At 29.7% G+C, this 23,768-nt stretch overlaps 1 protein-coding gene across 1 annotated transcript; it reads left to right on the forward strand.

The window, feature by feature from the left end:
- Positions 1-12,488: 12,488 nt before the first annotated feature.
- LOC112707098 (uncharacterized) lies at positions 12,489-16,337 on the forward strand. The gene is made up of 6 exons (XM_025758673.3): positions 12,489-13,488; positions 13,565-13,773; positions 13,899-14,133; positions 14,627-14,712; positions 14,972-15,063; positions 15,527-16,337. Exons 1-6 carry the CDS (start codon positions 13,390-13,392, stop codon positions 15,763-15,765), a joined length of 960 nt encoding a protein of 319 aa, XP_025614458.1. The 5' UTR covers positions 12,489-13,389; the 3' UTR covers positions 15,766-16,337.
- Positions 16,338-23,768: the final 7,431 nt, after the last annotated feature.

The following is a 23,768-nucleotide window of genomic DNA, read 5'->3' on the forward strand; positions in this document are numbered from 1 at the left end:
CAAGGGTTAAAAGAATTACTTATTCTTTGTTTTTTTTTATTAGCAATAATTTACACTTAATACATATATTTTATACATAAATAATATATAGTTTGTATTTATATTTATTAAAATCTTACATATATTAATTAAATTAATACATTTGATATTTATATTTTTTATAATTTGTACACATAAATTAATAAAATTTATTTATTAAAAATATATTTATATTTATACTGATTAAATAATAACAAAAAAAATACTAAAAATTATTAATCTCTAAAAATCTTTCTTATCTTCGTATGAGAATATTTTTTTTTAACTATTAGACAATAAATTATAAAATTTAATTTTAGTACATTATAAAAATATTATTTTTATTTAAAATATAATTAAACAAATAAGTCATATTTTTAAATAAATATCTTTATAAAAAAATTTTGACATGTTTATTAGCTAGAATAGATGCTTTACCCTATTTACATGTAGAGAAGTAGTAGAGTGCTAATCTTTCCTATCTTTTTCACACACTTTTGGGTTATTTGACTTAAGTAATTATATTTTTTTAGAAAAATGTTAGTGAGAAGCTACATATTTCTTTTTTTATATATATATATATTGAGAAGCTACGTATTTTGACTTCTCATAAAGAACAAAAACTGGTTTTTTGAAAAGTATAGAGATTACGTATCTAAATAAGACAATAATCTCAATAATAAAAGGCGTGCACAACGTATTAATAATATATAGGTTGTTCAGTTTAGAATTAATTAAACACAAAAATGTAAAAAAAAAAAAACAAAAACAAAAAAAAAACAAAAAACAAAAAACGAAAAAACAACAACTTTCCTATCGTTGAAGAGGTAGGTAAATATTAAGGAGACTTTTCAGGTGCTCAATAGCATAACATAACTAAATCTATTCACAAAAATTGATTTGATAAAAATGTTACATAATCCACAACCATAGCAACAAGGAAATAAAGCAGCAAAAACTAGTTGTGTTTAATTAAGCATGATGAATTATAAATCTCATATATACATTCAATCCAATCTAACCAATAATTAAATAAATTAGATGTCATATTTCATTGAATTGTGTGATATGTAGAATTTCTTTTATAAGGTAAGATTTTTATTATATGAAATATTTTTGCAAATTAGTACTACACACCATCCACCTAACATAATAGATAAATGGATGGATAACTGTTTATTTTTGTTTTCATATTTACATTAACATTAGCCCATTCTCTCTTTTTTTACACTAAAAATATTGGATCCTAACATTTTTCTAAATTTAGTATGTGTCAATATTTAAACTTAAATTTTTACGTAAGGACAACTTTAAATATGTTTACCGAGTTTATTTCCAACTTTTGTTGAACGAGTTACATGCCGTAGTTGCTAGGTAATTCAGGTGTTGAATCAATTATTATAATATCTATCAATTATTCCAATTTTTGTTTTCTGCCATACAATAATAATGAACTTAATTTTACTTTTCTTTCCCCTAATCTCACTCTAAGCTACCTTTTCGTCTTGGTTAGTTTAACGCTTATTAGTTTTATGGCTACGTAACGAAATAATAGTAATATTTATATACTCTTGAATTAGTATTTGTATTCTTGCACCAATGCTAGAAGAAAAAAAGGTACACTACAAATTAGAGGTAACATAATCATTATTATTAATTATGTATAATATATAATTGTACTACACTAACCATTTTTATATGCTAATTGCTAACCAACAAATTTCAAAGGCAAATGAATTTAGTTGTTAATGGATGAGATATTAGTTGCATGTTTGTTTGCGGACATTGATAAATTTCGCTTTCAATTTTTATATTATTTAACGCCTCCTCTCTATTTTCTATTTTTCGTAACACTATACTACTAGCTAATTAAAGAGATTAAGATCGTTGTTGAAACTTTGCCCAAGACGACGAATAATTACTTTATGATTTTTCCTATCCTACTATATATATACCTATCAGAAGTGAATTAGAGGCCAATTTTATTACACTTAATCACTCACAGCTAATAATAATTAGAATTGTAAAATGATTCTTGATTTAAATGTAAACTTTGAAGTTGTTTATTTATTAGAACTTGCCTTGGAGTTAGGATTTCCATAATAATATTTTCAGTAATGTTTGGAAGACAATAAAAATTTAATTCAAGTAGCTAGTTTAAAATTATTTTATTTAATATTTATTAATTATTATTATCTAATATAAGAGAAAGATGTAAGAAATAGAGGACAATAACTTTTCTAAATCTTAGTTTTTTTTTTATAAATTATATAAAAATTTTAGAAAAAAAGACAAATTAGTCCCTAATCTTTTAAATTGTGGACTAATTCGTCTCTTACAATCTAAAAAAACAAAAACGTCCATCACTATTAAAAATGTATGACGGATCGATTCTTTTGTGCAAAATACTCTTCCAGACATAACGGAGAGGGGTGATGTGTCGCTTAGTTGGCGTGTGTTTGGTCTAGACCACCGTAACGATGCACATGTAATAAGGTGGATTGAGGTTAGGGACAAATGGGTCCCTGGATGGAAAGACGACGTCGTTTTTCTGTTTGCCCTATGTATTCAAATGGAACTCGTTCGCCATTACTGTTGTTCATTTCTGTGAGTGGTTGAGGGTGGTGGTATTGTGCAGTCTTAAATGGCCAACGACAGAGCTTCATCCAGCACACGACGCGTTTCACTGCCGCCAACCGTGAAATGCATGGAAGCTGCAGAGGAGAAGGACGATATTGCTCCGACGTGTAAATGCGGGGTGTACACCATATTATACAAATCGAGGACGATGACGATCTCCAATAGATTGTTCTTTGGATGTGCATTCTTTAAGGTATGTTGGTGATTTTATTTGGTCAGTTTGATTATCGGGAGTTGGTTATGTTTTGTTTGTTTTGGAATGATAAACATGCAGCTGAAAAATCCCAGTCATTGCAAGTTCTTCTTATGGCTGGATGACCATGTTTCAACAATAAGAGTCCTTGAGAAGTTTGTTACAGAGAACGAGGTTGATGATCTGAAAGTGTATCTTGGAAAGAAGGTAGTGGAACAGAAACTGATTAATTTGGAGAATAAGGTGTTACATCTAGAGAGGAAGAAGAATGTTAATCTGTATTTGGTTATTCTTGCAGTAGTTTCTGTACTTTTTGCTTCTATTATTGCCAAACTTAGCTGAAAAGTAGGTAAAAAATAATGTAATGTAGTATGGGATGAGTTTCCGTTTTATTGTATGCTGTTTAAACAAAAATATTGTAAGCTAAATTATGATATATTCAACAAAGTGATTATCCTAAGCAATTTAATGGCATAATTATTTAGAGATATGATTATGTATGTAAAGCATAAATTAATCTCATAAAAGAGTTGTTAATGTTGACAAAAGAAGTCAATAACATGTCTACTGTCAAAATAAGCCATAAGTTAAGCCTGCAAGCTATACATAATCACATTGTTTCCAAAAAGAGTTACTTTGTAAAATAGCAGTGTTTTCCAAAAAAATGTTGATGTCATGACTAAATTCTAAACATGTAGCATTAACTACTTGGCATGTTTAGTCCTGGAGTGGGGATGAACTTAAACAGTCGTTGGGTTGCTTTGCCTGCTACTGCCAAAGTATGTAGAGATACTCCTAATGTAGTTAGTTGTTGTGGAGAGGGGAGATGTTGTTCACTCTAGGGAGGTGGCACAGGCTCCGAGGATTTATTTGTCAAAGGCTTCCTCTTAACTATTTTCTTAGGCCTAAATGGCCTTGGTGCAGGGCGAGATGAAGACTGGGCTGGGTTCCTGAATGGTGCTTTTGGAGGCATTGATTATGTCGCAACCGCTGCTACTGAGGGTCCAGATTCTTGCTCAGGCATCATTGTAGCGTTTGCATTCGAATTACCCTGCATGAAGGTCAAAACAAGTGTAAATGCAACGAAACCAGCAAGCAACAACAATGAAATGCCACCAAAATCCATACCTCATTAGCAACTAAATGATTAGCAGAATTTTGTTCAACATGAGGAGTGTTCGTAACAGCAGGGGGACTCTCTTCCACACTCTGAGATGAGGCATTTTATAAAATGTATCCACTAAGTGTAAACACTCCCAATGAATCATATTATATAATAAGACATTTAAAACCATGAAGCATTAAAATATAGACATATAACACCTTAAATAAGACTATAATAGATACTTAAATCCCTGAGTTTATTATCGGGGGACAATTACATCCATGAGTAAGTAAGGACTACCTTTTCCTGGGGGCTAACTGGGACAAAGGTAAAACCACTAGTGATTGAGAGTCCTTGTGCTTTGTCCTTGGTTTTTTATTTTTGGCTTTCAGTTTGGGTTAGATGGGGCCCTTTGCACATCTTGTAGTTGTGTCCCCTCTCACCACACTTGCTACATGTGACATAGAAACTCCTCTTCAACTTGTCACCATCAATAACAGCCTCAGCTGGAACTTTCTGTCTGTTATGGACCTTGGGACGTCCAATTGGCCTTTTTAACACAGGTAGAGCAGACTTAGTAAACTCAGACCTTGTCTAGTATTTCTCACTAGTTACTGGCTGGATGAAGTGCTCGTATGTCTTTCTAATGGACTCCATACATAGCCATGAATGGACATAATCATCGAGATTATCATGCCGTTTTTTATTGCTGCTATAGCATGAATGCACGTCATCCCTTCATGGCAAGACAACAGTTTCACAACAACAAAATGGCATAAACATGATTAAAATATGAAGAATTAATAGAAATTCACAGCATGGCTAATATCTTGAAATTCACAGCATAGTTAATATCAACAGATTCACAGCATGTTAATCAGATTCACACCAAGCATGTCCAAATTGACAGTATAGTTAATCTCAAAAAATTCACAGCATGGTTACTCTCACAGCATGGTTAACATCAGCTATGATTAAAATTGAAATTCACAGCAACTATGATTTACAGCATGCTTAAATTAAGAAAATGCACATCATGTTAAAATTTAAATTCAGGAACCTGACTAACCAGTGAGTTGCCATTTGTTACACGAGCAGCTGTGTTTGATCAGATCCACATCAACTTTGGATCCCTTGTAAGTGACTTCAAACTGTTGCGATCGTTATCACCAATCCACTCTGCTGTCTATTTGTTGCTTGATTTGATAAGCCTCTGTAGCCTTTTCTCTTACACTGGCACCAGTTTTCTTTCATGAGTCCCCAGAATTTCTTGTGTTGAACCATTCGCCGCATCACATAGCACCGTAATTTTTCGCACATTGTGAGTATGGGCTTGCATCTGTACTTTATCACCTTTGCGTTAAATGACTCGCACATGTTGTTTGTTAGGTTGTCGACCTTGGGACCATGGCTAAAGTATGCTATAACCCAACTAGCAGGTTCAAATTTCATAAGGTAGGTCCAAACATCCTTGTTCACTTCTTTCAGTCTTTTCATGGTTGTCTTGAATTCAAAGAAGGTGGTGTATCTTGCACAATCCCACACTATTTCTCTTATATACAGATCCTTGAATCGGTTTATGAAATTCTTCCAAATATGCATCACGCAGTTTCTGACATGTGCACTAGGCATTACCTCTTTTAGTGCAGGTAGCAGTCCCTAACAACAATGAAGGCATCAAACCATGTTTACAAAAATATATAATCCAGTAAATGACTGAGACAAGAAACAGTGAATGACAAAAAGGGAACTAACCTTCTGTTGATCCGACATAAAATTTCAACCGTGGTTGCCAATATCACCAATATCCTCCTGTAATAATGTTAGGAACCACTTCCATGATTCTTTGTTTTCGGATCTTGCAACTACGAATGCAACTACGTAGGACTGGTTGTTAGCATCCTGTGCAATAGCAGAAAGTAGTTGTCCCCCATGGTATGTTTTAAGAAATGCTCCATCTAGGTGGATCAATGGTCTGCAGCCACTCTTGAATTTTCGCTTGCAGGCCTCAAAACAAATATACAACTTGTCAAACATAGGGGGGCTTGAGGCTGAGGAATCAGGTCTAGCAATGCAGAAGACTCAGGGTTATTTCTATGTATCTCTAATAAGTAATTCCTCAATTTTCCGTATTGTTGCCTTTCGTTACCCATCATCTTCTCCTTTGCCTCATTCACAGCTCTATACACCATCTTTGGGTGTGCAGTAAGGTCAAAGTCCTCTCTTAGAAAATCAATAGTTTCATAAGTTGTCATATACGGGTGCGTTGCCATCCTCTTCTCCACTTTTTTACTGATCCAGTGTTGATCAGTGGTGTTGCTTCCAAAGTCCCTTGCACAAGTGTGCTCGTTTCTATAAGTCTTGACTTGGAAGCATTGTAATTGCCGATTATATGACAAGTGGGCAATCCGAGCACACTCCTTGTCCTTGCACCCAATCCTAACTCTTTCCTTGTCATTCTTGATCTAAACCAACTCCCGGCCTTCAGCAATAAAGATATCCTTTACAACCTCTTTGAACCTCTCAATTGTTACAAACCTTGTTCCAAGCTCAAATCTTCCCTCTCCAAAAGTATATTGGTCATTGAACTCAGGCCACTGATATTTGTTTCCCTCATCCTCAGAAGAAACGGGTGTATGCAGCTCCTCAGATTCATACTCCCATACAATATCATCACCATCCATGTCTACATCACTCATGTAGTCTACCAGTACTGGCCTTGGTCCTCTGGCCTTATTGGGCTCCTTTGCAGGCCTAGATCTATTGGGCTCCCCTGCAAGCCTTGATTCACTGGGCTATCCACCAGACCCACCTGCCTTGGGCTCATGGGCAGGCCCTTTCTTTCTTGCAGCAGACTTTGTTCTCTGAGACACATGTCGATCTTGTTTAATTTCTTGGGTTGCTTACTTGGCTGAGGGGTTCTCTTAGAGGAACGAAGGACTTGTTTCCTCTTCCCTCTGCCAGACACAGACCCACTGACAACATATTTTCTATTGACAACATCTTTCCCACTCTCACTGTAACTTTCATTACCGGGAGGTGGAGGTGCATACGGCTCATCCTCTGCGCTTTCGTAACTATCGTGCTCCGTCAACGACTGATCCAATTCATCCACCTCGACATGAGCACCATCTTCCTCTACCTCATCGTTTTTCTTACCAGCACAATCTATAGGCTCCGGGTCATCAATAGGATGATCAAAAAATATGTAGAACTCATCAGTATCTTTGTTTCTCATCTTTGCTTGGCGCATCTGGTTGATGTCTGCATCTCCCCTCAGAACATTCAGCCTAACTCTATATCCTTACTCTTTGGATCATACCAATATGCCTCCTTGTATGATTGATATCCCAGTCCTTTGAACATTGTTATCAAGTCACCAAAATTTACAAAATTCAGGTCTATCAGTGGGAAGCTCTCAACCTTACCATCCATGTAAACTAATTCACCTCGGGGTCCTTTGAAAGTAGCCCCCGTGATGAAAAACAGGAACCACAAAAATATCTACTATCTGCAGCATTGTTTGACTCAACGATTAGCATTAAGCATTACCAAATACACAACTACCTTTCACCTAAACCCCACAAAACCCATCTTCCATACCCCTCCTAACACTACATTACACCTAAACCCCAACCCACGACATGCATCGCAGATAACGTTCGAAAGTAATAGTCCCATTCAGTTTCGCAATAAGGGTACTTACCGGTACAGATGACAACCAAAACTCCACCAACAAAGCTTCACCGGTGCAACGCTACTTGAAAACGATGAAGGGAAGAAGATCAATCATTTTTTTTAGGAAAAAGATCATACATATGTGTGCTAGGGCTTCTTTGAAATTGTGTGTGATTCATATGGGCTTCTTTGGAATTATGTTGAAATTCAAGGACTACCGCCAATATTCTCAAAACGTTGCTATTTTACCTCATAAAGACCTATTTGTCCAAGACTTTTTCCAAAACGGCCACATCAAACTTTCTCAACGGTACCGTGTTGACACATAGGTCCAACACATGCCAACTAAGCGACACATCACCCCTCTATCCATTACGTCTGGGAGAGCATTTTGCACAGAAAAATCGATCCGTCATACATTTTGAATAATGAGGGGCGTTTTTGTATTTTTAAATCGTAAGGGACGAATTAGTCCACAATTTAAAAGAGAAAAACTAATTTGTCCTTTTCTCAAAATTTTAATTCAGTCCTCCTAAAATATTTAACTTAGTTTTTTTCATATTATAAAATTAATTTTGTCTCTTCCTAAAATTTAGTCTAACTCCGTCCTTAATTATTATTAGAATAATTATGTAATTTTAGATGTAATAAATACATAATTACAAATGTTATATTATATAAAATAACTTTAGATAAATATTATTTTTTTAGATTACTGTAATACTTTATATGATACAAAATTTCTTATGGCTACGTTTGACAAAGGCTGATTCTAAAATAGAAATACATGAATCATAATTAAAAAAAAAAGGTTTCAGAGGGTGTAAATTTATGTATTTTATATTTTCTAAAATTAAATATAAAAAAGATTCATTTTCTATTTTTTGTATTTTATTTCAAAAAACGGATGAAATAACAGCAGTGTTGCTTTTTATTAAATGAAAACCTGCAATTATATTCAATCATTTTACAATTGAAAACTATTAAGAAAAATCCAGAAGAAGTTGAATAATTTTTTATTCATCTGTGCAAACGAAAAATAATAATTAATCGATCACGTTTAGATTTTAATTTCATGTATGGCATATATGTAAAAAGCTAAAATTTAGTAAAAGTGTAAAACAAATATTATTAGTCCATTCTCATATATTTTGTTAATCGTATAACAATATGCAAAATTAAAAACAGAAGGTATTCTGTTTTTTAATGATGAAAAAAAAAAAACACCTCCACTTTGTTTCATTAACCAATCAAGAGTGTAGCCTTAAATTTAAATCCACGATCCAATCCAACGAAAGATTCAAAGATGCTGTGGAATAGTAAGTTAGTAACACAAAATTAACAAACCTCGTTCTATATGTACCAGTAAATACAAAAAAGGAACTAATTATATATTGCATAATTAAAGTAAGGTCGTCACAACTTGTTAATTAATAAAATTAAAAAATGTAAGATAACAACCTTGGCCGTATTTGAATTCAGTCTTACTATTTTTAATTTTGGTTGTAAATTCCGCAAAACGCTTTTATATTTCTACAACATTTAGAATTTTAGATAATGAATACATTGCTTATGCACCATATATAGTCGGTTCCTTTTCTTGCAAAAAAGCCAAAAATACCATTATATTCTCAAAATTTCATGCAACTGAAAATTTGATGTGTACATTAAATAGCTATTATACTCATTCTTGGAAAGCTATTTCCATAGATTGTTTAATTTTCACAGACAGATGTGTGCGTGTGACTAATGATTAAATCAGTTTCTAAAAAAATAGGTTATTTTTTTAAATATTTTATTAATTAAATTAATTTTTTAAAGATTATAATCAATTATTTTTTTATTTAATTAATAATTTTTGTCAATAATTAATAATATAAAATATTAACTGACAATATACATAATATTTAATTAGACTTTGAATAAATATATTTATAAAAATTTATCAATTTAATTTATTTTTTAATTTTATAAATCTTAATCCTAATATAATCTAAATATAATCTAATGATACTAAATTAATTATTTTTTATAAATATATTTATACAGCGTCTAATTAAATATGCTAGGTTTTATGTGTGATGTGAGTTAATATTTTGTATCATTAATTATTGATGAAAACTTAAAAAATTTTAACTGAGTGACTGAAGAACAAAAATAATTAATTTATTGAAAAACTAATTTAATTAGTAAAATTTTTTAAAAATAAATTTTAAGATTAAATAATTTTTTAAAAACTAATTTAACTATTAACCCTATATACTAATCACATACTAATAATTTATATAGAACGGAGGGAGTGTTAAAACTTTTATGTAAAACTATTATTTTAATTTCATTTATTAAAAAAATTTTATATTCTCTACCATGATTTATTTAGTAGAATTTTAAAGTAAAATGTATTGTTTTATGTTTCTTTAGTTTTATTTTCATTAATTACGATTGTCTTATATTTTCTCTCATTACCTTCTTGTTGACATTTGAAAACGCATTAACGATGCATTTTTCTTAAATTATTATCCCATAAATTCTTTATATATTTGTATAATAACAAAAATGCTATGTGCATGATAAAAATTAATTATTAAATTAATTATCATATATTTTATATATATTTTATATTTTAATTTATATTTTATAGATACAGCTAATTTGATAAATAATTTTTATTATATACGTAACATAAATGATATAATAATTTAAATAATTGATAAAAAAGAGTCAAATAAGTAATGAGTAATATGGCAGCATATATTTTAATGACAGTACAAAATTATAAAAAATAAATCTTATCTTGATAACATTTAGGAAAAATGGTTTTATAAGGTATGATTAAGGACTAATAAAAGCGACTTTGAATTGCAAAATGCAAAATTTTTAAAATTTCAATGTATTCTCATCATAAAGTGAGCTTTTTTTAACAAACAATTAACTTTCTTTGAAATTCTTATCACCACGTACAGTATTTCTTTAATTTGCTTCCATTTATCTATTACTTTGAATTTTTTTTTCATAACATCTGTTACTCTTTATTTTCTATTCAAAGTAATATATTTTATACCTTTAATTTATAAAATAGTAAAACATTATTCCACTATTATCTTTTTGCATTAATTAGATATTGTTGTTTAATAATATTATCTTTTAATTATAATTAATTTCATATTTCTTAACAATTATACATTTAAATAAAATAATACATAAAATTTTGATGAGATAGATGAATGACCAAACACCAATAGACAAAATAAAGAATGAATTGATCTAAAAAAAGAAAATTGGAGTCAATCTCTATTATAAAAAAGATGGTAGAATTTTGTCAAAGCAAAGTGTTAGGAACTAGCAATTTTTGTGATTTATAGCCATCAAGTAGTCATCAATACAATGTTTTTAACAGTGTGAGATTTCATCAAATAGTGTGGGATTATTTATTTTTCTTTTGCTGGTTATATGTTGGCCAGAATTTAATAAAGTTGCTGGCCCTCTAAACTTTTCCTTTCGTCAAATATGGTTTGAACGTATGAGAAGAAGATCAGCTAAAACATCTAGACAAAAGAGTGGATGAGATGAAATGTATGTGTACATGTGACGAATAATAAAAGAAGACCTAAAAAAAATCATACATGAAGTGTTCAAAAAAATTTTACGTATCAAAAATCTCATTATACACATAATACATGATAGAACGCAATATCGTTGTTTGATACATGTAACAATTCCACTTAATGAGATAAAACTTTGTTGTTATTGTTTTTATTTTACACTTTCACTTTTAATTTTCTTTACAAAATTATAAAATAAAAAATACTAAGTGTTTGTTTAGGCATCGCTAAATAGATAAAAATCTTTTTTGTTTTAATGAAAAAGATCTTTTTTAATTTTTTAGTGTGTTTGACAAATTTCTAATAGTAAAAGTAAAAACAATAGAAAAAATATATTTTTTAACAAACTACAATTTACATCTTTTTTCTTAAAAAAAGATGTTTTTCACATAATAAATTAACAAAAAAAATACTTTTCTTTTATTTTATCCAAACATTATTGATAGATAATTTTTTTACAAGAAATATCCTAACATAAAATCACTTTTACTTTTGTAAAAGATCTTTTAAAAAAATATCATTAAAAAATATCTTTTTTAAAAATGACTCTAAACAAACTCTAAAATTTTTATATATACATCGAAAATCAGTAACTATTATAAAATGGAAGCTACTCAGATAAAGATGTTTAATTTAAAACGTCTTTTTTTAAAAAAATATTCTATAATAATTAAAATTTAACACATATAATCGATTAAATTGTGTTATTTTTGTCAAAATTAGGCCAGACAAAATAATTTAAAAGAAAAAATAGTAAATAAGATTTTTAACTGGTCTAAATTAATATTATTTTTTATAAAAATTGACTACAATACACTTATTATAAAAAATAATTAAAATATTCCTATTTTATATATATATATATATATATATATATATATATATATATATATATATATAAGAGTATTTTAGTCATTTTATATAATAAGGGTTCAAAATTTGATTCACCATTTTTTTGTCAAATTAATTTGTTTGGCCTAATTTTGACAAAAATAATACAATTTAATCGATTATATATGTTAATTTTAATTATTAAAAAACATCTTTAAAAAAGGACATTTTAGACGTCTCTATTTGAATGACTTCTTTATAAAATATATATTAAAATAAAAATAAAAATATTAAAAATGTGTGACAAACAACACAAACATATATAATTATATAGAAAAATATATAATTATTGATTTTTTTATATTTCATTAACATTTTCTCAAGAATAGAAATAAAAACTCAAATAGAAGAGAATTATTTTATTTAATTTTTTTGCGATGAATTCATGAATGTATAAATTTGGCATTATGATAGCACAGTTGTTGGTGTGTTGTATCCAATTCAGTGTTTATCTTTCAATTTATGATTTCTCTTCTCACTTCATTGATTCATTCAGGATTCACAGCACATTTCCTGCTGAATTCTCTTTCATTCTTATTTCTTTCTGTGGAATTTTCCTCCTTACATTAAATCATTTTTGACTTATCCTTACACAAGTTATTAACCTCTTCCATATCAGACTCACTCCTTTGTTTTCTTTCTTCTGATTCCTGCCAGAAATTCTTGCTGTTTTTCCGTTTTGATCAGAGTAAGACAATTAACACCTCCTTATATAAGGCTTCATCCTCAAGGAATCATAACATCACATCACAGCTTTCTTTCTGGTTTTCTGGTTTTCCTTTTACCTCTTCCTCTGGTTCTGGTTTTTCTGGTATTCTGTGGGTGGTTCTCATTTCCTATAAAGTTTTTTAAGGTTGTTTTGTGTGTTGGGTTAAGTTTTCTTCTAACAAAAATGGTAGCTCTTGTTAGCATTGGTTTTTCCATGAGAATCTGAGTCTCCGGCGAGAGAAATAGAAAAAAAGATTTGAGATTTTGAAGGAGGATGGAAATGGGTCTCTAAAAACGTCAAAAAATAGAAGTCTTTGTTTTCTCGCATTTTCAATAACTTTTCTTTCTCTCTCAATTCAAATCCCGACAATCTCTCTCTCTCTTTCTCTCTCTGTCCCTCTCTCCCTGTTTTGGTTTTCAACCCAATCTGGGCTGCCTCTGTTTTCGGGGTTGGGACAGAAGCTGAAACTCCCTCTCTGGATTTCTCTGTCTCTCTCTGAATTTCTTATCTCTGTCTTTCTCTCTCTCTCTCTCTCTCTCTCTCTCTAAAAACCATGATTTTCGAAAAAGGGTCAATGCATTCTTCTTCTTCCAACCTTGACTGCTTCCTCCGCTGCACCACCCCTGTGATTCCATCCCAGTTTCTTGCAAAGGTATGATCTTTTTCAATTTCCCATGAATTCTATCGATGATGATCATTGAATGAATGATGAGTTTTTGTCTATGCAGTCTGAGATGAAAGGCCTGAATCGTTTGTGGCATCCATGGGAGAGAGAAAGGGTGGAATACTTCAGTCTTAGGGATCTATGGAACCGCTATGATGAATGGAGTGCGTATGGTGCTGGTGTTCCTATCACCCTGCCCAATTCTGACACACTTGTTCAGTACTATGTTCCTTACCTTTCTGCAATTCAGATTTTCACTAGCAACACTTTCAGGTTTCTCTCTCTCTCTCTCTCTCAAAAACTTTTTCTTTTTTTGTTGGTTTAGGGGATTATGTTTGTGAGCATAATAATGATTTAGTAGCAGGTTAGTTAATTGATGAATTGATATTAAATTTCAGGGAAGAGTTTGAGACAGGGGAGTGTGAAACAAGGGATTCATGTAGTGATACATTGAGCGATGAGAGTGAGTGTGAGAAGTTATGGAGATGGGATGGGAGTTCCTCAGAAGAAGGTGGAATGAATAATGTAGAACAAGATTCTCATCAATTGCATTTTAATGATAGATTAGGTCATCTCTATTGCCAATACTTTGAGAGATCAACTCCATATGGAAGAGTTCCTCTAATGGATAAGGTAATTTAATTTTCTTAGGCCATATCTTACTTCAGCAACTTTTATTATGTTTGTTTATTATTACTACTACTTCCTTCAATGGGGGTGCATCATTCATCTATATCTATCTTCTGCTTTTTCTCACCTTAATGAGGCAGGAACAACCAATTGATTAGCCATAGAATTTTGGGAAAGTACTTAAAGGTGTTTTGATTTAACCAAAATTCCATGAATGATAGCTAGCCATCCGTAGAAGTTAGTAAAAGGTTTTTTTTTCTTTTTTAATTTTCTTTTGCCTTTTGACTTTTCAGTATGAATCTAGCTGAATACATATTCTCTTTTTTTTTTCGGAATGTTTTCATTTTTATTAATTATACATTTCTTTATAAAATTTCCCTATTCTTCTTTTAAATTAAACAAATAAAAGTTCCTCTAACATAGAGTTAGCATTATAAAAAAAAAAAAACTATAAAGATTCCAATAATGGTTTATGAATTTTTTTTTTCTTTTTCAGATCACAGGGTTAGCTCAGAGATATCCAGGGTTGATGTCATTAAGAAGCGTAGACCTTTCACCTGCAAGTTGGATGGCAGTTGCATGGTAATTAATTGAATAATTTCCACTTTTTTCTCCTACCCCTATCTACTTTTTCTTGACCATGACCATATCCATCTTCAATCTGCCACCAAAAAAGGCAAAACTATAACCCTAAATGGTTAAGAACATTTTATTTTGAATTGGCCCTAACATTTATCATTGACATTAGGTCACTTATGTATGTCAACATTTACTATTAGTACTAGTGTAATTTATAGTAAATTTTCATTCATACTTTACATTTATTTTTGTTAAATTTCAGGTACCCGATTTATCACATTCCCATGGGAAGAACAATTAAAGATCTCTCCACATGCTTCCTCACTTACCACACACTTTCATCTTCATTTCAAGGTACTAAATATTATATTTTACTCCCATGATTGTCTATTTTCTATTTTTCTAATTTTTCTTCCAATTTTTCATGTCTCTAGCCGTGATGGAAGGGCCCATTAAAATTCACTTTCTTGAACCGTACAATTTTAGAAGAAAACATGCCAAATTGTTATTTAAAAAAAAAAGATCTTTTACCGATATTATAGAATTATTGAATAAAATTATTTTACTATAATTTAATTTTTATGTATTCAAAATACTTGGCTTATGGACAATCATTTTAAAAAATTTTAATAATGAAAAATTCTTTTATACTGTCAATGTAAAATAATTAATAGTTAAACCACAAATTCAAAAAAAAATTTGTCTTTTATGTAATTGTCCTTTTTTATTTTTTTGGCTAAATATAAATTTATGAATAAGATGGTTTGCAAGTTTGCATGATGGGGGTGTTGTGTTCACATTTTGATGTATGGTATAGGTATGGACCTTGATGATGATATTGAGGGTGGACATGAGAAGAAAAAGGAAGAAGAGGAAGGAATCTCTTTGCCACCATTTGGTTTAGCAACATATAAGATGCAAGGTGGGAATGTGTGGGTCTCAGGTAGGGACCAAGAGAGGCTTGTCTCACTATTGAGTGTGGCTGATTCATGGTTGAAGCAACTTAGGGTTCAGCATCATGACTTTAATTACTTCATGGGCATTCGCCAAGGCTAAAGAGGAAAAAAAAAACATAATCAAAAGGTCCACTATTATCCTCTCTACAAAGAATTTGCACTTGCAAATTAAAGGAACAAGAAATATTGATAGCTTAAGGGAAAGGGAAAAAATAAAAAGAAAAAAGAAAAAAGAAAAAAGAAAAAGGAAAAGAAAAGAAAAGAAAAGAAAAAATCCTCCTTTTTTTTTGGTATATTTGGTTTTTATGCATTTTCTTGGACCATACCGTTAATTGGTTTTTTTTTTCTTCTTTTGGGTCTTGTGGAGTGAGGAATAATATTAACAATATTGATGGAGTTTTAGGAGTTGAGGGGGATTTGTTATTAACCCTTTTGAGAGAGAGAAAGAAAGAGCATGTTTTAGGAGCAACCCCCTATTGTGAATTATGAATTGTGAATGTATAGAGAGAGAGAAATAGGTGAGAAGAGGAAAAGAGGGAATGAAGTGAGAGTCTATGTTTAGAAATTTGATGTTTATGTATCATCACTTCACTTGCTATTGACCGTGTTAATGGTTAATGGATTGGATGAGTGATTTCATATCAATGGAGCATCTTGCGCATGTTTTTCTAATTTCCTTTCATTTTTCTTTGGTTATATACAATTGTTCTTAGTATCTAATCTTAGTACCGAATCTACATAATATGTTGTAAACTTATTGGGACTCGAGAGAGAATTCGTTTTTCCTTTTAAAAAAAAAAACAAAATTAGAGTTTTACCTTGAGGTTAAATTTTTTTAAATAAAGTAAAAAAAATACTTTAACTACTCTTAAATCAAAATATTTATGTATGTATGTCTCTCCATCGAATCATTTACTTATAAGAGTTGTGGAGTCCATTATATACATAGTTATCTACATATAGATAAATCAAAAAATATATATATACGTATGTCTAATGGAATTTAGTATACACATAGTTGTCTACATACATATGAATCTAAAAAAATATTTATGTATATATGCTGACCACCGAATCATTCACTCGTAAGACTTATAGAGTCCACTATATACATAGTTATCTATATATAGATAAATCCAAAAAATGTGTACGTATGTCTAACCACTTAATTAGATAAAATTTGTGGAGTCCACTACTTACATAGTTATCTATATATAGATGAATCTAACAAAATATTTATGTATATCTAATAAGTGAATTGTTCACTTGTAAGACTTGTGGGGTCCACTATATACATAGTTATCTATATACAAATAAATCTAAAAAAATATTTACATATATCTGACCACCTAATCATTCACTCTAAGACTTGTAGAATCCACTACATACATAGTTATTTACATACAAATATATCTAACTATCGAATCATTCAGTCACAAGACTTGTAGGATTCACTACATACATAGTTATCTACATACAAACATGTTTAACCACCGAATTATGTAAGACTTGTGGAGTCCACTACTTACATAGTTATCTACATACAGATGAATCTAACAAAATATTTATATATATCTAACAAGTGAATCATTCACTCGTAAGACTTGTAGGGTCCACTATATACATAATTATCTATATACAAATAAATCTAAAAAGAATTACATATATCTGACCACTGAATTATTCACTCGTAAGACTTGTAGGATCCACTACATACATAGTTATCTACATACAGATATGTCTAACTACCGAATTATTAAGTAATAAGACTTGACTTGTAAGATCTACTGCATACATAATTATCTACATACAAATATGTCTAACTACCAAATTATTCACTCAAAACTTGTGGGGTCCATTACGTACATAATTATCTACATACAGATATGTCTAACCACTGAATTATTCAGTCATAAGACTTATGGGATCCACTATATACATAGTTATCTACATACAGATATATCTAACTATCGAATTATTCAGTAATAAGACTTGTAAAATCCACTGCATACATAGTTATCTACATACAAATATGTCTAACTACCAAATTATTCACTCAAAACTTGTGGAGTTCATTACATACATAGTTATCTACATACGGATGAATCTAAAAAAAATATTTTTATTTGTTAATGACTTAATTTAAACATTATTAAAATATGATAAATTAGAAAAAATGATATAGGAGCATAATTTAATTTTGTTTGTATGTTTTATTGTAGTATCATTTCATTTTCTCTCCTCCAAATTAAGCAGTCTATTAATTATATATGACCTAATTAGTGTGAAACTTTGCTATAAATTATAGTGTACTTGTAAATGTGAGAAAACCTTTTGTTTATAATGTGGCAACTTCATTCCTAGTTCTCATCGGCCATTGGACACAAAAGGTTTTTAATATTATGGCCAATAATATACTTCATTATTTTTCCTATTTGGTACACACTGATTTAACTTAATAAAGAAAAGAAAAAGAAAAAGAAAGAAGGAATCTAATAGAGGGGATTCTTGAGAAAGGGATGGAAGGGTTGGCTTGTTTTAATTTAATGGATAGCAATGCATCTTCGATTATTTCCGTGTGCATCCAAATTGAATATTATTACTCATTTTGATAATGAGTAATATTATTGGTTACACACCAATAGGAAAAAAAGCATAGAGTAAATGTATGGTGTTAATAATGTCACTAGTTTGATAAAGTAAATTTCTGAGATATATCACATCACTTTATTTGTATAATTTAATAAAATTCAATAGATATAATTCAGTTCCCTACTTTTTTTTTTTTTAAAGTTAACATGGAATTGGCGAATTGCTAATAAGCAGGTAAGGAATAACTCAAAACAAATAATTAAAGCCAACCTATATAAATGTTGTTCATCATGATTATCCTACAAAAACTGATTAATTAATTAGTTTCATTTTCTCTTCTTCAAGTATTATTTTTCTGATTTCACATTTAGTGAACCATTGAAGGTTTTTTTTTTTTTTTACTGACATGTCATTATTTCAAAATTTAATACTAAAGTGTCACTTTTTTTAAATTAATTATTCAAATGTCACTCTTTCTATATTTTAATAATTAATCATAATTAAAAAATAAATATAAATTAGTTATTACCTTAGCAAAAATGTGATATTTGACTAATTAATTTCAAAAGGATAATATTTCAATAATAATAAATTTTTAAAAAATGGCAAATTATTAGTTAAAATTTATAGAAAGAATTTAAAATATTCTTAGAATACCGAATTTTTAATATTTTTAACCGTTAATTTTAATTATAAAAAATATATAATATATATTGATAAAAATTAACGATTAAAATTATTGAAATACCAATAGTTTAGAAATATTTAAAAATTTATATTTATTGATTTTGATGACGAGTACGTTGTTAAAATATATAAATATATAATAATTAATATAATTACTTTTTGGTATTTATAAAAATTGATTTAAATATATTAACCAGTAATTTATATATTTAGAACTATTGCGACGACTAATAAAAGGCAATGATGTATCGCTATCAGAATGAATGATGTTGTTGTTAATTGGTTTAGGGTTATGATGTGACGTGATGAACCTAAAAACGCAGAGTGGAAAACGTGGCCACCAACAACGATGGCCGCAACATTAATATCCCTTCTTTTCTTTAAGCATTGAAGCCTCTAATAATTCTTTTTTCTCAATGAAATTAAAGTCAAATAATATATATTCTGTTTGAGGAAACTTACAATTCATAAATTATTTGCATGTGTCCATCAAATCATCCTCAAACATACACAAATTGTCAAGCATACAATAGTGGCGCTGAAAACAATATTTTCAAGTATGTGCATTTTTTTTACAAGATATATTTATTTTTATTAAAACAGGGTAAATTTTATTTTATAATTACACCATTGTTTTTAATCAGAAGTAGTAGTACTTCTTTTTTTTTTTTATTTCTTAAACTGTCCTCAAGTTGGTTATGGTAAAAATTTGTTATTGACTAATAAATTATTGTATGCATAAAATAAAATTTAAATTTTTAAAATTTAATTAAACGGATAAATGAACTAAACATTCTATTAACTCTAATTTATTACAATAATATTTAAAAAAAAATCAGTTAAAATAGTCTAAACTTATCTTATTTAATATTTATTAATTGTCACGACAATTAATAAATATTAAATAAGATGATTTAAAAAAATTTTTGTTTCTTTAATATTATCGAATTTATTAGGTATTACTATGTGCTTCTTTTAATTAAAGAAATTATAGATAACATGTGATCATCATAAATTTCCAGATATAATATTTGCGATTATTTTTTTCCTCAAGAAGTACATTTTTCATCATTTTTGTTTATTCAGGTGTAAATGTCATCAAATAAGAAATTGACGAGAGAACCGGCCCTACCAAGATTGCTATATTTATATATAAACAATTCATTTTGATAATCATATCAATAACTAACTATACCAAATTAAAAGTAAAGGGATGTGTATTTAGTGGAATACATGACAAATTTAAAATACAAATTCCTTTTACTTTTAGGGTATATATAGTTGTTAAAATGAATGGTTTATTATCATTTTGATTGAGTGATGGTGATGATAACCACACCTTAAGGGAATACACAGTAAATAATTTATTTATTTGACGAAAATTGTTAATTAAGAACCGTTAAATAATAATTAGTTAAACATGTCAAATTATCTAACAGTTCTTAACTAGTAATTTCATATGAAAATAAATGCACGTGAATTTTCATCTATTTATTTACATACTATACTACTACATCAAAATCTTGATGTAATAACCTGGATAATTAAATAACTATAGTTACAAACTAATCAAGTGAAATTAAACTATGTAAAGTTATTAAAGGTGTGTTTGATTTGACAGAACAGAATTTAAAACGTGTGTTTGTCTTATATTTTCTTAGAATGATAAGACACAAAAAGCATAAATAAATTGCCAAAATTACCATTTTTATTAAAATAATTAAGAGGGAGAGAGATAGAGGAAGGACAATTTAGAAATGACGTAAAAAGAGTGAGAATATTTTGGTTTGAAGAATTTCATTAAGTTCGTGTCTTTGTAATCAAATATATTTTCCGTATTTCTGTTCCTAATATTTTAGAATACAAACCAAATGAATCTAAAGTTATTAATTGATTTTCACATTTGTATAGCGTAAATAAATTGTGATTAATGAATATGATTCAAACTTTTTCCACTTTTATTAACCCTCATAATTAAGGTTGTCAAACTCGCGAGTCTAAGTAAACTCGTAGAGCTAACCTAGACTCGACTCGTGAGTTAACTCGTAAACTCGTACGAGTTTACCTATTACAAACATTTTTCAAAATATATATATTATTTAAAATTAATAATATCAAATTTAAAGTACATAATAAACTAAAGTAGTAGCACACAAGTATTTTAGAACACAAGTTCAAATCCATTACATTACAATTATATTTATGTAATTAGTATAACATACAACACACACAACTAAAAGTTCTAAACTTCTAATAAACTTAAATTGAAATCCTCTAATATCTTCATCTTTCATGACATCAATAACATCTCCATCATCTTCATCAAAATCATCATTTATCATTTTCTTTAAACAACATTCTCAGATATTTGGTACCTAAATCAAAAATATCAAATAATCAAATTACCAATGTTGTCCCTAAATAAACACTATCACCCTAATTTAGTTATCAATTATATGTTGTTATTAACTTTTCATTTTTTATGTTATCCCTAAATAACAACCATGAACATTGAAGTTGAACCATAATCAAAGCACTATAATTTACTAATTGCCTAAATCTTTAAACTACATATAAGGCAAGCAATAAAATTTAGAAAAAAAACCTGAATGGAACAAACCACGACAGCTATCTGCAAACCTAGAGATGCAGCACAATTTTGTTTGTGTAGCGCAGAGATGGAGTCACAATGTAGACCCAGAGAGTGAGAAACGGTGAGCAACAGTGAAGTACAATAGAGGTAAGGGGAGTAAGCAAAAACGGCACTGCAGCAGAGTTATGCACGTACGGTGGATGAACGAACGAATGGTGTATGAACAAACCACGGCAGCACGATGGATTGCAGAGCTGCAGACGACACGACAAACAGTGACAATGAGACAAACGAACCAGTGCTAGGTTGACAGAGGCTCCTCGTGCATCAAATCAAAACCCAACGATGGTAAAGAGAAGCAGAGCACTGAGAGGAGAGAGTAGAGAGCGACGTACGACTGTTCGGGGACGCAAGCAATCGACGGTGAACGGCGGTGAAAATTGAAGAGTGAAAAAACGACAAAGAGGGAGAAAGCTGAGAGAATAGTGATTAGGGATTTAGTCATTTAGGGTTATGTGTTACTGGATTAGTATAACATATAGCGTTATTCTTTTTTTTGGGCCGAAGTCACGTCATTTTTTGCCAAAATCGGCACCCAAAGCAAACTCTCAAACTCGTGATTTTGACCGAGTTTACACGATTCCACCGAGTCTACTAGAGTCTACTAAAAAATGAGTTTGTGTCCGAGTTAACTCGATTTCACTACCTAAACTCGTAAACTCGTACGAGTTTACGAGTTAACTCGAGAGTTTGACAACAATGCTCATAATGCTATGAAATTAAAACTTAGAGTACGTTAGTATATATAAAATCAAATGAATAATAACTAGTCGTCTTTAATTTACGTTAGTTACTAATTAATCAATCTTTTAAATAACCAATTTAGATTGGTCGAATAATCAGATCTTTACAGAAAATTATTAAAATTTGTTAAGAGTTATAAAATAAAAAAAGTAAGTTATAAACTTACTCTTAGTAGAAATAATTACTCTATGATTTTATTCTTTCTCCTCCATTAATTCAAGGATATCCAAAGTGAACATTTGATCATAAAAAAAAAATATAAGTGAATTTTTTCTTTAAAAAGAAAGTGAAGAAGTACTAGTATTATTATGAGTTTATGACAAGTAGGCATCCATTAAATAATAAAATATACATCGTGGCAAACAAGTATTTTGGATGAAAAGAAAAAGAAGTAACAATACTCGATTCCCCTAAATGTTTTAGAATTTTATCTATAAGTAGGTGATGATCACAAATTACAATTTAATAAGGTGATCTGAAATTGATAGCAACAACAAAGCATAAATGTTAGTGAGAGAAGCAAAGTGATAAGGTTACGAAAGTGAGTAGTAAGTAGAGTGTAGTGTTTGCAACTACCAACAATTCCATAACGTTTGCGGTCAAATACACATGGTAGCTACGCTTGTCGCTTATGCTTCTTCAAAGTCAATGCAATGCATCAACATCACGTTACCTGTTTCCACTTTGCCTTGTCTATTTTAACCTAACTTAGGTTACAAATTTTTATGTCATTTTTCTTCTCACATCAATTTATTGTCATAATATAAAAAGGAAAAAGATATAGTAACAATAACTCAATAATAATAAGATAAATATTGTTATTAAAAAATTGCAAAAAAACTTTCCATTGGTCCTTCATGCTTTTCACTAGTTGCAAAAAACTACTGCTATCAATTTAATTTATGTGGATTTCACATTGAATTTAATGAAAAAGGAGAATGAATATAAATAACACATGTTGCAAAAAGCTACTGCCACCACAGACACGTAAATCTCTTCAATGACCAATATTAGTGTATTACATCAATTTTCTTTCTTATAGAAAATTAATTTATGTGAATTTCACATTGAATTTAATGAAAAGAAAATTATCCCCAATTTTTTTTTTGGTTATCCTTTTCCCCTTTACTCAATGTGGCATTGATAGCAATGATGAGTGCAGGTCTCAATCTCATGACTTAAAGCTATACTAGACTACCATGCCCAAAAAGTGCAAAGTGCACACTTGTTCTTCACCAAATCATACATCCATTGTACATAACATAATGCCAAGCTCAGCTGTACCATACAGTGTTGCCATTCACAGTTTCACGCGTAAACATATGGACTTGTTTGCCAACTCTCATGCTAAGAATACACTTTATTGTACACAGTTTATCCGTATAAAATCGCATATCTCTATGTGTGTGATAATTTTTGTTATTATT

Source organism: Arachis hypogaea, chromosome 8, assembly GCF_003086295.3.
Source record: "Arachis hypogaea cultivar Tifrunner chromosome 8, arahy.Tifrunner.gnm2.J5K5, whole genome shotgun sequence".
NCBI classification, from domain to species: domain Eukaryota; kingdom Viridiplantae; phylum Streptophyta; class Magnoliopsida; order Fabales; family Fabaceae; genus Arachis; species Arachis hypogaea.

Bases quoted from the DNA above. Each gene is read 5' to 3' on its own strand.
- LOC112707098 (XM_025758673.3), top strand. From the start codon at position 13,390: ATGATTTTCGAAAAAGGGTCAATGCATTCTTCTTCTTCCAACCTTGAC. The intron at 13,774-13,898 runs GTTTCTCTCTCT...ATTAAATTTCAG, and splicing joins TTCACTAGCAACACTTTCAG to GGAAGAGTTTGAGACAGGGG. The intron at 14,134-14,626 runs GTAATTTAATTT...TTTCTTTTTCAG, and splicing joins GAGTTCCTCTAATGGATAAG to ATCACAGGGTTAGCTCAGAG.